The sequence below is a fragment of the Vipera ursinii genome (genome assembly GCF_947247035.1).
Source record: "Vipera ursinii genome assembly, chromosome: Z".
NCBI lineage: Eukaryota > Metazoa > Chordata > Lepidosauria > Squamata > Viperidae > Vipera > Vipera ursinii.
Window position 1 is genome coordinate 12,003,231 of NC_139517.1, and position 15,762 is coordinate 12,018,992.

Here is a 15,762-nt window from a genome sequence, read left to right on the forward strand (position 1 = left end):
GGAACTTGTCTCAGCAAGAAGGGTGGGGCTTTTGTTGTTGTTAATTGCGAAGTCGTGTCCGACCCATCGCAACCCCATGGACAACGTTTCTCCAGGCCTTCCTGTCCTCTACCATCTTCTGTGTGGGAACGGCCAGAATTTGGCTTCTCAAGAATTTGGTTTCTCACCCTTCTGCTTTTCTGGCCCCCCCTTAGCTTGGCCTTCACTTGAGTTACAGTGAGAACACACTCTCCTGACTCATGGGAGGGCTGGAATGTGGGAGGTTTGGGAAACGCTATGATAAAGCCTTCACATACATCTTATGCTACCTTGTTTTTGTGTGATCTCATAGGCACCTGAATAATCCAATTATTTCTATGTATCCTATTTGGTATGAGACTGATGTAGTTTTTTGTAAGATTGGAGGTGAATAAAAAGTTCAGCAGGCAGTGCTCGGGGGAAGTTCTTTTTCTGGAGACGAGGCTGCCTGGCTGGTTCAAAGCTCTCTATCGACTCAGGTCTGAATTCTTTTTCCTTCGCCTGAATTCCTGTCCCTACATCTGAATTTCTTTCCCCTTCATTCTGGAGTCCATTTAAGCTCACGCCTACTGCTTCAGTGACTCCATCCAGCCACCTCATTCTCTGTCATCCCCTTCTTCTCCTGCCCTCAATCTTTCCCAGCATTGGGCTCTTCTCCAGTGAGTCCTTCCTTCTCATTAAGTGGCCAAAGTATTTGAGTTTTAGCTTCAGGATCTGGCCTTCTAAAGAGCAGTCAGGACTGATCTCCTCTAGGACTGACCGGTTTGATCGCTTTGCAGTCCAAGGGACTCGCAGGAGTCTTTCTTATGGTCCAGCTTTCACTGCCATACATTGCAACTGGGAAGACCATAGCCTTGACTATACGCACTTTTGTTAACAGGGTGATGTCTCTGCTTTTTAGTGTGCTGTCTAGATTTGCCATGGCTTTCCTCCCCAGGAGCAAGCATCTTTTAATTTTTTGGCTACAGTCCCCATCTGCAGTGATCTCGGAGCCCAGGAAAATAAAATCTGTCACTACCTCCATTTCTTCCCCATCTATTTGTCAGGAACTGAGAGGGCCGGATGCCAAGGGTGGGGCAGGTGCACACAATTAATTTCATGAGGAGAAAAAAAATACCTTTTTGTTGCTGAATCTGCTTGCCTTATTTAGGTTGGTGGAATTGTGTCATCATTGCATCCATTCACACACACACACACACACACACACACACCTGTTTTGTGGAATGGAACCTTCAACGCTGTGCTTTTTTTCAGCCTATGGGGAAGAGTCCACTCCACAAAGTGGATGAGAGCAGAGGAAGTCCTTTTAACATTTATGTTTGATTAAGATTAAGTGGATGTTATTTCCTATATGTTGTGTCATTTACTCCATCTGTGTCATATCAAACATGTCTAATGTAGCAGAAACATCTGGAAGAACTTGGGCGTATTTTCCAAGGCTTAGGCCAAACATGATTTTATTTGATCCCAGCTTTTAAAAATAAATAGAATTGGCTTCCCAAAAATGTTTTGGCTTTTTCTAATTTATCTCTTTCATCCGTGGTCAGAAAGGGCCAGGAAAGGTGAAGCAGCAGAAATGAATCACCTGTAGTTTTTCTAAGCCCTCTGTTTGCAATTATTCTGAACCCAGAATACACTTCTTGGTTTAACACTAAGCTAAGAAAGGAAATCTTTGCTTTGGAATCCTGAATTAGAGCAACAGGAATTAGGCTACTTTCTGTATCCTTGGTGGCACTCTTACTTTTAAAGTCTGTAGATAAATCTGTCTGTCTGTCTATCAAAATGTTTAGCCCATTCAGTAACCAAAGTTCCCAGGGTGGTTTATAATAAAATCTACCAAATGATACCATTTGAATATAAGCATATATACAATAAAATCAAATAAAATGATGGATGAAAACTAGGCCATCTAATTTTCAAAATCTAAAAAAGTATAAAATTAAAGTACAATTGGAGACAATTCAAAAGCCTGAAAAATGGAAAAGTGCTGAGTTGCTAATGTAGGTGCTGGATGGGCCTCTCTCATAAATGGTTATGTCACTCCAGAAAAAGCTCTCTCTGTTTCTGATCACCAGGAAGCAATAGGCAAACCAGGTGAAAATCTTCTTAGAACCATCAAATTGAATACTAGAAAAAAGGAGAAAGACAAAAGGAAGGTCTTTTTTTTCTTTTCTTCTTTTCCACAATGTCTAATTCAACTTTGGAATTAGCTGCCTTGAGATGGGGTGCTGGCGATCAGTCAGGTTAGTTTTCATAGAATAGAATAGAATAGAATAGAATAGAATAGAATAGAATAGAATAGAATAGAATAGAATAGAATAGAATAGAATAGAATAGAATAGGGTAGGGTAGGGTAGGGTAGGGTAGGGTAGGGTAGGGTAGGGTAGGGTAGGGTAGGGTAGGGTAGGGTAGAGTAGAGTAGAGTAGAGTAGGATAGGATAGGATAGGATAGAGATTCAGAATAGAGTAGAATAGAATAGAGTAGAGTAGAATAGAATAGAATAGAATAGAATAGAATAGAAAAGAATAGAATAGAATAGAATAGAATAGAATAGAATAGAATAGAATAGAATAGAGATTCAGAATAGAGTAGAATAGAATAGAGATTCAGACTAGAATAGAATAGAATAGAATAGGAATAGAATAGAATAGAATAGAATAGAATAGAATAGAATAGAATAGAATAGAATAGAATACAATACAATACAATACAATACAATACAATACAATACAATACAATAGAGTAGTGTAGAGTAGAGTAGAGTAGAGTAGAGTAGAGTAGAAGAGAAGAGAATAGAGATTCAGAATAGAGTAGAAGAGAAGAGAAGATTTAGAATAGAGTAGAAGAGAAGAGAAGAGAAGATTTAGAGTAGAGTAGAGTAGAGTAGAGTAGAGTAGAGTAGAGTAGAGTTGGAAGGAACCTTGGAGGTCTTCTAATCCAATTTCCCTATACCATTTTAGAAAAATCTCTTCTTAAAAACTTCCAGTGTTGGAGCATGCACAACTCCATGGCAAGTAGTAGGCAAGTAGTTCCACTAATTAATTGTTCTAACTACCAAGGATTTTTTTTAGTTCTAGATTGTGTCTCTTCTTGATTAGTAAGGGGGCTGGATCAATTCATGAAATCAGGTAGATCAATGGCTCTTATGCCTTGATGGGGCTGCCCCTGAAGACCCTCTGCTGGGAGATTGATGGGCTTCCTTGTGCAATAGGTTGTCAATGGCTTTATAGCCTGAGAACTGATAGGACAGTTGCCTGTGACCACTATTCCCATCGATACTGTAAAATCTATAGGATTTGAGTGTAGATTTTCGCTTGGATATATATATAGGTAGTGTTAGGAATTGTTATGCAGAGGTCTCCTTGTGCTACCAAGGAGTTGCACAGACAAGGAAGGGTACTGAGAGCAGTAAGAGTCACACAGTAACCACAAGAGTACACTGAGTTGTGAAAGCAAAAAGTACTTTACTTTTGAGGTGGTGTAAAAACAAAAATGCACGGTCAAAAATAAACAGTCCAGGTCATACACAATAGCAACAGTCCAAGGAGTAATCCAAAATACAAAGTCTTCTTACCGGTCCAGATGTCAATACACAGTTGTACAGGTTTATCACAGTAGTAAACCAACAGTACAGCAAAACAGAGCAAAAACAGTAATAGTAGAGAGCAGTGAATTCAGAGAGAGAGAAGCTACGTTCCTAGCTCCCTCTTATGGCCATGAGAACACTTACACACCCATTGGCCAATTAACATCTTAAAGTCACAACATCATAGTTTATATATTTTCAACCCAACATTGTAGGCTATCACCATATGCCTAACAGGTAGTCCTCAACGTATGACCACAACTGAGCCCAAAATTTGCTAAGCAATACAGTTGCCAAGTGACCTTTCTTCACTGCAGTTGTTAAGTTAGTAACAATGTTGTTACGTGAATCTGGCTTCCCCATTGACTTTGCTTGTTGGTTGAGGAATATAATTCCATATTTGTGATTCAGCTGCTCTTTTTTAAAAATAATAATAAAGTTTTTGGTTTTCACCAAGACAAGATTTGGGCTTTTAAAAAGGAGTTCACAGCTTTATACCTTAGGTTGATCTTCATGCATGTGATGTTAGGCAAGAAAAAGGGAGGGAACAATTCTCTTGAAATGATTCCACTTTCTTTTATTAAAATAACAACAATAATAGGATGTTGCTGATGAATAATGATGAGTGATGATGATAGCATGAGATTTATTCCACGTAGAATGGAATAAACAACCAGAATGGCTCATTGAACGTGACAGGAAAGGAAAATGAGATGGAAGCTGTTAAATGTTATTTGTGCAATCAACATTTCCAAGAACAAAGTATTTACACTCCTGGTTTACATGCCCTGGAAGAATGGAATGAACGGAACGGAATAATAGAATGGAATGAAGTGGAGTGGAATAGATTGGACTGGACTGGACTAGACTAGAATGGAACAGAACGGAATTTATATCTGAAGGGTCTCTTCTACTTTTGTATTATTTTGATTGATTTTATTCCGAACACTCTCCTGCCCTCAAAGAAAGCATCTTGTCTCTCCATCAGGGGCCCCGACTGGAATGCCACAGGCTTCCACCCTTGCCTTCTGCTGTTTGCCAGTCTCCCAAGGTCTGTGCCTATTTTTCTGGGCTTTTTGGAGCTCATTTGGTTTGGCTCCAGAGGCCTAATGTGATGCTTCTGCTGGGCATTTTGGGAGAAGCTTCAGAGGGCTTTTAAAAGGAGACATTTTGCTTTTAAAGGTTGTACCTAAAATGAGTGAGGAGCAAGAATAACAACATCCACACACGAAGCCTCTTTATACTTTTGTTTGTATGATTAATGTCCCAGGGTGGATCAAACAAGCGAAGAATGATCCAAGAGGAGTTTTGTGATCTTCACTTCAGACTTTTGCAGCAACAGTCTGGAGCCAACTAACAGGCTCAGTTGTCAGGATGACAAATGATTATTTTCCAAAGCAACAACATGTTGGGAGGTAGAATTGAGCAGTCTTTAGAGGAGAAATGCTCGGCTGCTCTATTTATTATATTTTAAACATGCACATTTTCTTGTTTTCACGAGGACCCTGTGAGGTAGGATCATCATTCATTCAGGGTGAATTGCCATTTGGCTTTCCCTGAGGTCTAGTTTGAAATCTCAGCAAATCCCTTCTTTGAATCCACTAGGATTATTGGGAATTGAAGTCCATACAATTTAAAGAGCTTAGGTAGGAAAACAGTATTAAAATGTGGCCTTAGGCTCCCCTAACAGCCTCTCTGGAGGCCTCAAAATTGAAATTATTTCCCAACCTTTGTTGAAATATATAGGTAGCCCTTGACTTACAAGTTTGTTTACTTACCATCCAAAGTTACAAAAAAAGGGGACTTATGACCATTTTTTTCACACTTTCAACCACTGCAGCATCCCCATAGTCATGTGATCAAAAGTCAGACACTTGGCAACTGACCTCACATTTATGACGGTCACAGTGTCCCAGGGTCATCTGATCACCTTTTGCAACCTTCTGACAAGCCAAGTCAATGGGGAAAGCCGGATTCACTTAACAACTGAGTTACTAACTGAACAACTGCAGTGATTTACTTAACAGCTATAGCAAATCTGTAGATCAGTGTTTCTCAACATTGGCAACTATAAGATGTGTGAACTTCAATTCCCAGAATTCCTGAGCTAGCATGCTGGCTGGGGAAATCTGGGAGTTGACGTCCACATAGTTTAAAGTTGCCGACATTGAGAAGCACTTCCAGAGATGCTCAAAAATGAATGCTGTAATCCCTATTGGCTGCCTTCTCATGAAATCCTGACCCACAAACCAGCCATTTTCTCTAGCTGTGTGTCCTGCAAATCCAACTGGTGCAACTAGTTTATGGTTCCACCATCCAGGCCCCGCACCTGTCTCCTCTGACACTGACAATTTGCTCACGACAACCCACTAATTAGTGCAGGATCCAATCTATTGTTGTATTACAGTGCTATACTTACATTGAGACAGAATTGCTCTAAGTTCTGAAGTGAGTCAAAGAGTGTTTTAAAATAGCCGAGAAACATAACGTGACACACACAGAATTAGTAGAGGAAAAAGTCCTAAAAAAAGATAACTGACCTAAAACGTAAACACTTCCTTTAACATGAGATCTCTTATTCCCTGAAAGAGTGGGATCGTGGTTAAAAGGAGAATGGATCATAGGAATACGAAATAGCTTTTTTAATTAGCTGGGCCATCTGACCATGTCCTGTTATTTATCTCTTCAGAGGCTTAGACTGGATCAGGTTATCATTATGAGGCCAAATTCGAAAGACAGCTGTTGTATTCTGTAACCTGGGGGTGAATAGAGCCTCCTGGTCCCACACGTCATCTGGAAGTCCTAGCTTCAGGCTTCTTGCAATTCACAAACTTGGGGAAATGGGGTTTGCCACAAATCCCTTCAAAATCTTTCTTCTTCTTCTTCTTCTTCTTCTTCTTCTTCTTCTTCTTCTTCTTCTTCTTCTTCTTCTTCTTCTTCTTCTTCTTCTTCTTCTTCTCATTCACATCTGGATTCTAGAGACACACACACAGCCCAGCAGATGGTTTGCACCCTTGTCATACAATCATGGCATGGGAGAATTCTCTTGCTGACCTTGTTGTCATTCCAGGCCGACCTGGAAGCCCTGTTTCTTTTCCCAGGACTGCAACAGAGGTGGGGTGTTGCATCCACTCCCAGCAATGGATATGTTGAATTACAGTAATATGCCTTTACCCCAGCTGAATCATCCCCCAGCAATGTCTGATACAGACAAATGTGCAGGAAATGGCTTTATTTGCAAAGAAAGGCTACTTGAGCAAAGTCAAAGGTTTCCTGGCTTTTACAAAATAGCTTTGACTTCCCCAGTTACTTCTTTCCAGGATCTCTGCTGCAAAGAATGGAATGGAATGGAAGAAGGGGATGGGGTGGGGTGGGGTGGGGTGGGGTGGAGTGGAATGGAATGGAATGGAATAGAATAGAATAGAATAGAATAGAATAGAATAGAATAGAATAGAATAGAATAGAATAGAATAGAATAGAATAGAATAGAATAGAATAGAATAGAATAGAATAGAATAGAATAGAATAGAATAGAATAGAATAGAATAGAATACTTTATTGGCCAAGCGTGATTAGACAAACAAGGAATTTGTCTCTGGTGCATGAGCTGGAATTGCAAAATCAGAGATGGTGGCTTCCTGTAGAGCAGGAGAATGGTACCCTGCACCATTGGTTTGGTTTCATTTTCACTTTGCTTTGCAAATCACGTTTAATATTTCTCAAGGAAAGTCAGATGCACGCCGGTGGGCAAAATGGGGTTCAGCCACCAAACATACAGGTAGTCCTCGACTTACAACAGTTCATTTAGCGACCAAAGTTACAACTTTATTTTATTTATTTTATTTACAACTGCACTGAAAAAGGTGACTTATGACCGTTTTTCACCCTTTTGACCATTGCAACATCCCCATGGTCACATGATCAAAATTCGGACGCTTGGCAACTGACATGTAGTTACGACAGTCGAAATGTCCCGGGGTCATGTGATTCCCCTTTTGTGATCTCCTGACCAGCAAAGTCAATGGGGAAGCCAGGTTCGCTTAACAACCGTATTGCTAACTTAACAACCGTTCACTTAACAAATTAGGGCAAGAAAGGCCGTCAAATGGGACAAAAATTCACTCTATGTCACTTAGCAGTGGAAATTTGGGGCTCGATCGTGGTCGTAAGTCAAGGACTACCTGTATGCGTTTATTTGCACCCTTTGGCTTTGCATTGCAGCGTTCGGAGATGTGCGAACATGAGAGGCAGTGGTGGGATTCAGCTGGTTCTCACCAATTCAGCAGAACCAGTAGCTAATTTTTTGCTGCCCAGGCCCAGCATGGACTTCCGGAAGCGGCATCCACACAGAGAATTGGTTGTTCCCATATTTGAATCCCACCAGTGAGGAGAGGCCCTGGTTGCCTCTGGTTCCTGCGGGAAAGGTAAAGCTAGTCGTTTCCGACTCTAGGGGCCGGTGCTCATCTCTGTTTCAAAGCCGAAGAGCCAGCGCTTGTCCGAGGACGTCTCCGTGGTCATGTGGCCGGCATGACTACATGCCAAAGGCGCACAGAACGCTGTTACCTTCCCACCGTAGTGGTCCCTATTTTTCTACTTGCATTTTTTACGTGCTTTTGAACTGCTAGGTTGGCAGAAGCTTGGGACGAGTAACAGGCGCTCACTCTGTTACGCAAAAACAATTGGTTCCTACTCAATAAAAAACCTCACAAATTTCATTCCTTCTTTTTTTTCATTCCTGGCAGAGCTGTTTCTTTTCTAGACCGGGAGGGCTGTGGTGGACTGCCATGTTTTGCATTGTTTCTCCTCTTCTTCCTCCTCCTCTTCTCCTCTCATCCCCTTTTCCCCTCTTTCCCTCTAGGAACCAAGAACGTAATTGAGGCCTGTGTCACACAAGGAGTCCAGTATCTGATTTACACCAGTAGCATGGAGGTCGTAGGACCTAACATAAAAGGCCACCATTTCTACAGGTATGAGCTAGTTTTTTTATAATAATAATAATAATAATAATAATAATAATAATAATAATAATAATAATAATGCTGCACTCCACTAGGTGAAGTGAACTGGTGAGTTTTTCTACAATTTCTGCTGAATTTCCCTTGGGTTGGACTGGAAGACAACGAAGGCCTTTTTGCAACCCTATTATTTTATGTTCTAATCTGGTCAACTTTGGAGTTTCTTATTCTTTCGAGCCTTCTCATACTGTTTTAGCTATAGAAGGGGCTAAACATGCATATTTTCTAAATAGAAGCAAACACCTAAAGAGTTAACTTTCAATGCTGGCTGTGAATAACAGGGAGTTCCCCTGATTTAGGACGGGCCCAGATGTTTTGGCCCTACTCAAGGTTTTCCCCGGGGCTCTCCTAGCAACACCGTGACGTATGGTTACTAACAGTCACCATGGAGACAGATGGGGGAAGGAGTTTTAAAGGCATAGCGCTCTCTATGGGTGTGGGCCAATCTGTTGGGGTCCGTCCTCCCTTTTAAAAAGTAGGGAAAGTTGACTGTGGTTCGTGTTTAGAAGCCTAGTCACCCCAAGGCTTGCAAATTTGAAAAAATTTCACTGCAGGGTACAAGTGAGCCTCAACTTACAACCATTTATTCGGTCACCATTCAGTTACAGGGGTGCCGAAAAGAGTGCCTTATGACCGTTTTTCACGCGTAGGACCGTTGCAGCATCCCCATGTTCACATGATCAAAATGTGGAGATTTGGCAACTGGTTCAAATGCATGACAATTGCATTTTTTTACCTTTTGCGACATTCTGATAACCAAAGCTGAAGCCAATGGAGAATCCAGAATCACTTTACAACCAGGTTACTAAGAGCTGGAGGGATTCACCTAACAGTTGTGGCAAGAAAGGTCGCTTAACAACTGTCTCGCTTAGCAACAGAAATTTTAGGTTCAACCGTGATCGTAAGTCAAGGACTACCTGTATCCTTGTACCTTTAATGGCTGCATATAGGAAAAACATCATCATCATCATCATCATCATAATGTCGGAAGGGACCTTGGAGGTCATCTAGTCTTGCTCAGGCAGGAAACCCTATACCATTTCAGACAAATGGCTATCCAGTCTCTTCTTAAAGACTTCCAGTGTTGGAGCATTCACAGGTTTAACACAGTTGTTCCACTGATTAATTGTTCTAACTGTCAGGAAGTTTCTCCTTAGTTCCAGGTTGCTTTTCTCCTTGGTTAGTTTCCATCCGTTGCTTCTTGTCCTGCCTTCAGGGGCTTTGGAGAATAGCTTGACCCCCTCTTCTTTGTGGCAGCCCCTGAGATATTGCAAGACTGCTATCATGTCACCCCTCGTCCCTCTCTACATTAAACTAGACATACCCAATTCCAACAGCCGTTCCTTATATGTTTTAGCCTCCAATCCTCTGATCGTCTTTGTTGCTCTTCTCTGTCCTCTTTCTAGAGTCTCAACACCTTTTAGAAACAACCCTTTCCGTCATGGGGGAGTCAAGGGAATAACAGATTCCCCCCCTCCCTGTTCTTCCTCATATCATGTAAGGGTTTAGGAACTTTGTCCTCTCCTAAGTAATGCTGGAGGCAGCAACCACTAATGCAATTGCACTGGATTTAGCTGAACAGTGCTGAAGTGTATTTAAGATGCATAACCTTATTAACTGTAATCTGGTTAGCTGCTCTTGGTGCCACCTGTTGCAAGCACCGGATTTTGATTGTCTGTGATGTTTTCTTCCTTGCTTGCAGGGGCAACGAGGACACGAAATATGAGAGCATCCACCAACATCCATACCCACTTAGTAAAGCCAAGGCTGAGCGGCTGGTCATCGAAGCCAATGGGCAATTGGTAAGCTAGAACTTGAGAGAGGAGTTTGAATGTCTTCTGGGTTAACCGATAACTATTAACCAAGCTTTTGGGGGCCCTTCTGTCTCAAACCCTGCCTGTCGCTTGATCTGTAGCAGCTTCCTTAAAACTGGTGCTGTGCAAAAGATTTAGCCAGTATGAGCTGGCTGTGGGTTGATTTGTGCATTGCAGGTTAAGTTGTCTGCAGGATACAGGGATGGGGAAGGCTACTTGAAGGAGCTATGCTTACTTATATAATTATATATTTTATTTATTTGGCCAAGTGTGCTTAGACAGACAAGGAATTTGTCTCTGGTACACAAGAACTTTAGTGTACTTGCAAAACAACACAATATAAGAATACTACTAAAGTGTGCAGCCAATGAAAAGGAGGAAGTAAAAAATAATAAAGGGGATAAATAATAAAACTGCAGCCACACCCTGTGAGTTAATATACATACCCATTAGGCAAAAAAACCACCCAACAACAACCCACTTAGTACTGTATTTTGTCAGCTGCGAGAATTAGGTGTTCAGCAGAGTGAGGGCACAAAGGAAGAGACTGTCCCTGTGTCTAGTTGGCGTACAATGCTGCATAGTGCTGTTACACTGCCTTCCCTTTGTTCCCCCCCCCGTCATTTCGTGGGGTTTGAACCCTAGACCTCTTGGATCCAGTGCTGGTGTCTTGATTAAAGCAGCCACTGATACATCATGGTGAGGGAAGGCCGAGGTCCAAATCCATCCTGAATGAGGGACGTTCACTCAATATCCCTGGGCCATGTATGGTCTCAGCCCAGTCTAGCTCATTGAGTTGTTAGTGGAATCTGATTGGAGAAGCCCAGGTGTGGTCCACTTTCAGCTGTGAAAGTTCACGGGAGAAGTGTCTTTGGGTCTGGTGGTCCTCTCCATTGGCCTAGCTAGCCTGCCTCATATGCTTCTTGTTAGGGGAAGCCACGAGGAAGGATGGCTAGATCCCTTGCCTTAATCTCCAGGAAAACTCGGGATGAGAGTCCAGCAAACCAACACCTAAGTAAAGACTCTGCCACCAGCTTCTAACTTGTCTCGATGGTGGATTGTCCACCCACAACCTGCTCATGGTGCCAATCAGCAACAGCAAATCTCTTCTTTTCTGCAGATGCCCAACGGGAAGCAGCTAGTGACTTGTGCCCTTCGCCCAACAGGCATCTATGGAGAGAACCATCTGCTGATGAAGGATTTTTATGAGAAAGGGCTGGTGACGAAGAAGTACATGATCCGGGCTGTCCCGGCCTCTGTCGAGCATGGCAGGGTCTATGTAGGTAAGTTGCGCTGATGCCTGGTGCTTTCTTGGCCCACCTTCTTTTATTTAGATTTTTTTTTACTCTTCTTGTGCATGTTCCTGTACATATGTGCTTCTTTATATCAGGCTCTGAACTTCTTAAGAACTGCGGGGTCCTTGGTGATCTCTGAGCTTGGTTCTTTGCTTGCAGACATTTCATTACCTGACTAGGTAATTGTTGTGTAGTGGGTTCTGAAGAGTAGGAATGATGCCAGGCAGATGAGTACAGTCAAACAGCTCTTTATTTCGTGACCATAACTGTACTACTGGCTAGGGGTTACCTGTACTCTTTATATACCCTGCCAGGGTATGCAGTCATCCAATCAGATTGAACCTCTACTTCCCGCCAAACCATTTCCCGCCAGAACAGTTACACTTCAACGCCTCCTAGTGGTGACTGTTATACAAGTGTTTCTTTAACCCTAATATGTTTTTACCGTATATAGTAACTTTCCTTGCTTTTGTTGGTGGGGTGTGGTTTTTTCCCCTTGGTAGTTCCTTGATTAGGATATTGTTTTCTACTATTTATTTATTTATTTATTTATTTATTTATTATTTTACTAGACTGTTTATCCAGTGTCACACCTCTGCTAACACTGGCAGGGCAAATTCTTAGCAAACCCCGCACTCCTTCTCAATGACGATATTACCTAGTCAGGTAATGAAATATTTGCAAGCAAACAATAAGTTCAGATGTCAAGTTTCCGGCGTATGAGCAGCAAGGACCCCACAGTCCAACCCTGAGCTGCAGATGTTCTCTTTTATTGGGATTTCTTAAGAAGCTTCAGCCAGGCCTCTGCTGTCAAGTGCATTTCTGAATGACCCATTTAGTGGCCAGAGCTTTTGGATATAAAATTCAGACCCACGAAGCAAGACCGATGTGAATTCGTATTATTAATTTGACACGTTGTTCAGGGCAGGTTCTCAAAGTTTGGAGTACCCTGGGCCCTGTTAGAGAAAGAACGGATGTATGTATGGAAACTTTCCTCTCCCCGGGAATAAAAATAATGTTTTCATTGGGTCAGATGAAAAACAAATACACCCCTTAGTATTTCTCACAGCATTTCTCAGACTTTCCAAGCCAGCAGCCACCCTTCTTTTGCACACATAAAAAAGGAGCAAAGTTTGCAGTGAGTCTTGACATTGTTTGCATTTTGTCTGGGTAAGCCTGATCAGATTTCAACTGAGTGTGTAGCCCCCACAAGTTACTTAGGACCGGGATTTGGACAGGCAACGTGAAAACCCTGTTGTAAGAGATATTTCTTTTTTTTAAGAAAACCACTTCAGTTTAGCTGCTGGATTTATTTGCTATGTCTATTGCAATATAAGTGAGAGCAAGGCCTAACTCCTTCCCCAAAATCCCCATTCCCACTAAGAGTTGGGAAATAACAGGTGGAAGGGACCTTGGAGGGCTTCTAGTCCAACCCCATGCTAAAGCAGGAGACACTATATAATTTCAGACAAATGCTTGTCCAATCTCTTCTTAGAAACCTCCAGTGTTGGAGCACCCACAACTTCTAGAAGCAAGTCATTCCACTGATTGTTTTAATTTTCTCAAAAATAAACACACTTGTACACACACACACACACACACAAACAAACAATTTGTTGTGTCTGTTTCAGCGTCTTGTGTGATCGGACCTCGTGTTTGATTTTTAATCTGTAGAATGTACGAAGTGCTATTTTTAAATATACATTTGAGATCTTACTCCTATGGTGTTGGCTTGCGTAAGCCATGCTGCGTTATTGTGTCTCCATGTTATCCCTGTATTTTCACAAAAGTGGTGTCGGTCAGTGAAACGTCGCTCACTTGATTGATCTTTCTGGTCTCCCAACTTGCCCCTTCTGTAGGCAACGTGGCTTGGATGCATCTGCTGGTGGCTCAGAAGATCCAAGAGGACCCTTCAACCATCGGGGGCCAAGTTTATTATTGCTATGATGACTCTCCTTACAAGAGCTACGAAGACTTTAACATGGAGTTCTTGAGGCCGTGCGGCTTCCGCCTCTTGGGTTCCCGTCCCCTCGTGCCGTTCTTTCTCCTCCGGCTGATAGGTCTGGTCAACGTTATCCTGCAGTGGCTCTTGAAGCCCTTCTGCGTGTATGCCCCCATCCTCAACACCTACACCGTGGCGATCGTCAGCACCACCTTCACCGTGAAGACTGACAAGGCCCTGTGGCACTTCGGATACAAACCCCGCTTCACCTGGCAAGAGAGCCGGAATCGCACAATCAGGTGGCTGCAAGAGATTGCAGCAGAGAAGCAAGTGGAGAAGTAGGCACAGGACAACCTGAACGGAGAGATGCTCTGGAGGAATGTCAATTGGGGACTGGAAAGCTCCTGGATTTCAGATGTGCCAAACATATCAAACTATGGCCCTGTGTTGACTGGCTTGGGGTTGTGATGTTAGACATTTGTAAAAGATCTACCTTTTTGCCCTCAGATGACCTTTGGCAGCAGGCCTAAGCTCCACAGGAATGGGTGGGCCCTCTATTTCCCGTGTGGAAATGTCACTACCAAAGAAATAGTTTTAGATTTTGGCTGAGTGCCTCAGTGCCTCAATTCTCAACTCAGCAAGGGCTTTTTTTTTCCAGCCAAAGTCCCAAACTGTTTTCAAAATAACTTTGAGATCTTCAATGTTCCCATCATGTCAGACATTCCAACCTCTCCCGTTCAATTTCTTACTTCTGTCCTAGTGTTTATCCATCTGCTTGCATGGTGTTAATTTAGCATGCTTCAAAGATTATCTGGAAGGCAGCAAGATCCAGCTCATATTCTATCATTCCTTTGCTTCTGAAGATGGATTGTTGATCCATTCCACATCACTACAGACCAGTTCCGTGTTTTTCTGCCTACCTCAATCACCTCTAAGTGCAATAAGGTTCGAGGTCCATGGTTTTTGATGTAATCTAGCCAGTTACTAATTATCTGAGTAAGCAGATAACTAGAAGACTTAAGATGCTATAAGCCACAATTACCTTGCAGGACTTGTGCAGTAGAAATATATGATTGGAAAGCCTCCTTGATGGCCAACGATTAAGTTAAACAAGCAAATATATAAATTTAATAAAATAAACAAATAAATAAATATATATATTTTATTCTCATCAGAGCTAGAGTTGATTTTTATGATGTCTGGGAGAACTTTAAAAACTAAGGATATGGTGGATCAAGAGACAGAGCCTAAAGCAGACATGTCAAACACAAGGCCCGGGGGCCAGATCCGGCCCGCGAAGTGGTTTCATGTGGCCCGCGAAGCCATCCTGGAAACAGTGAGGGAACGGCCCCCACTGCCTTGGCCCTGGCCCAGAGACCCTCCTTCTGCCAGAGACCCTCAGATCTGTCTCACTCCTGCCCAGGCCCCCATAGGCACCCTTGATGCAAACGATGTAGAGCTGGCCACGCCCACCCAGTAGGCCATACGCACTCTAGCCACGCCCACCCAGTAGGCCACGCCCACCCTGGCCATACCCACCCGGCCCTGTGAGGACAACCGCAATGCTGATGCGGCCCTCAATGGAAATGAGTTTGACACCCCTGGCCTAAAGGGATATATCTGAGTGAGGGCATGCTGGAAGCAGGGGATGATGGGAATTAGTGGCCTTGAGTAGAATCTGTTGCTGTATAACCAATAGTGTTATCATGGTTAAGGTTTTTTTTAGCTTTGTTCCATAACAATGAATTTCTCTGTTTTTTGGCTTCTGTCTATAAAGAAAGCTACATGTTTCATTTCCATGGGAATATCTGTGGATGGGTAGTTCAAAAAACAGCAAGGCAACTCCAGTACCGTTCGGCTCTTCACTTTATACCTCTTATAAGAAAGTCCTGGAGGCAACTGAAATTATCCCAAGTGCTGAACGCAAGTGCTAGTCTCAGTCATAGTCAACCTTAAGAGCCGTAGTTTGATTAAATAAGCATAGTTTGTTAAACTATGCTTGGCTGACTGAATTCACGTATGTCAGCTGCATTTGCTACTTAAGGAGCCTCAGTAAAGCACAAGAACTCCGCAGAATGACTTAACCGAGCA

At 42.6% G+C, this 15,762-nt stretch overlaps 1 protein-coding gene across 2 annotated transcripts in view; it reads left to right on the forward strand.

The window, feature by feature from the left end:
- HSD3B7 (hydroxy-delta-5-steroid dehydrogenase, 3 beta- and steroid delta-isomerase 7) overlaps nucleotides 1-14,826 on the forward strand; it is a 62,479-nt gene extending 47,653 nt beyond the window's left edge. For both annotated transcript variants that reach the window (XM_083378083.1, XM_083378082.1), the window contains exons 5-8: nucleotides 8,464-8,572; nucleotides 10,323-10,422; nucleotides 11,555-11,717; nucleotides 13,589-14,826. In XM_083378083.1, coding sequence (XP_083234209.1) covers nucleotides 8,464-8,572; nucleotides 10,323-10,422; nucleotides 11,555-11,717; nucleotides 13,589-14,013 — 797 coding nt within the window. In that variant the 3' untranslated portion in view covers nucleotides 14,014-14,826. The remainder of the gene's footprint in view (nucleotides 1-8,463; nucleotides 8,573-10,322; nucleotides 10,423-11,554; nucleotides 11,718-13,588) is intronic.
- The last annotated feature ends 936 nt before the right edge of the window (nucleotides 14,827-15,762 follow it).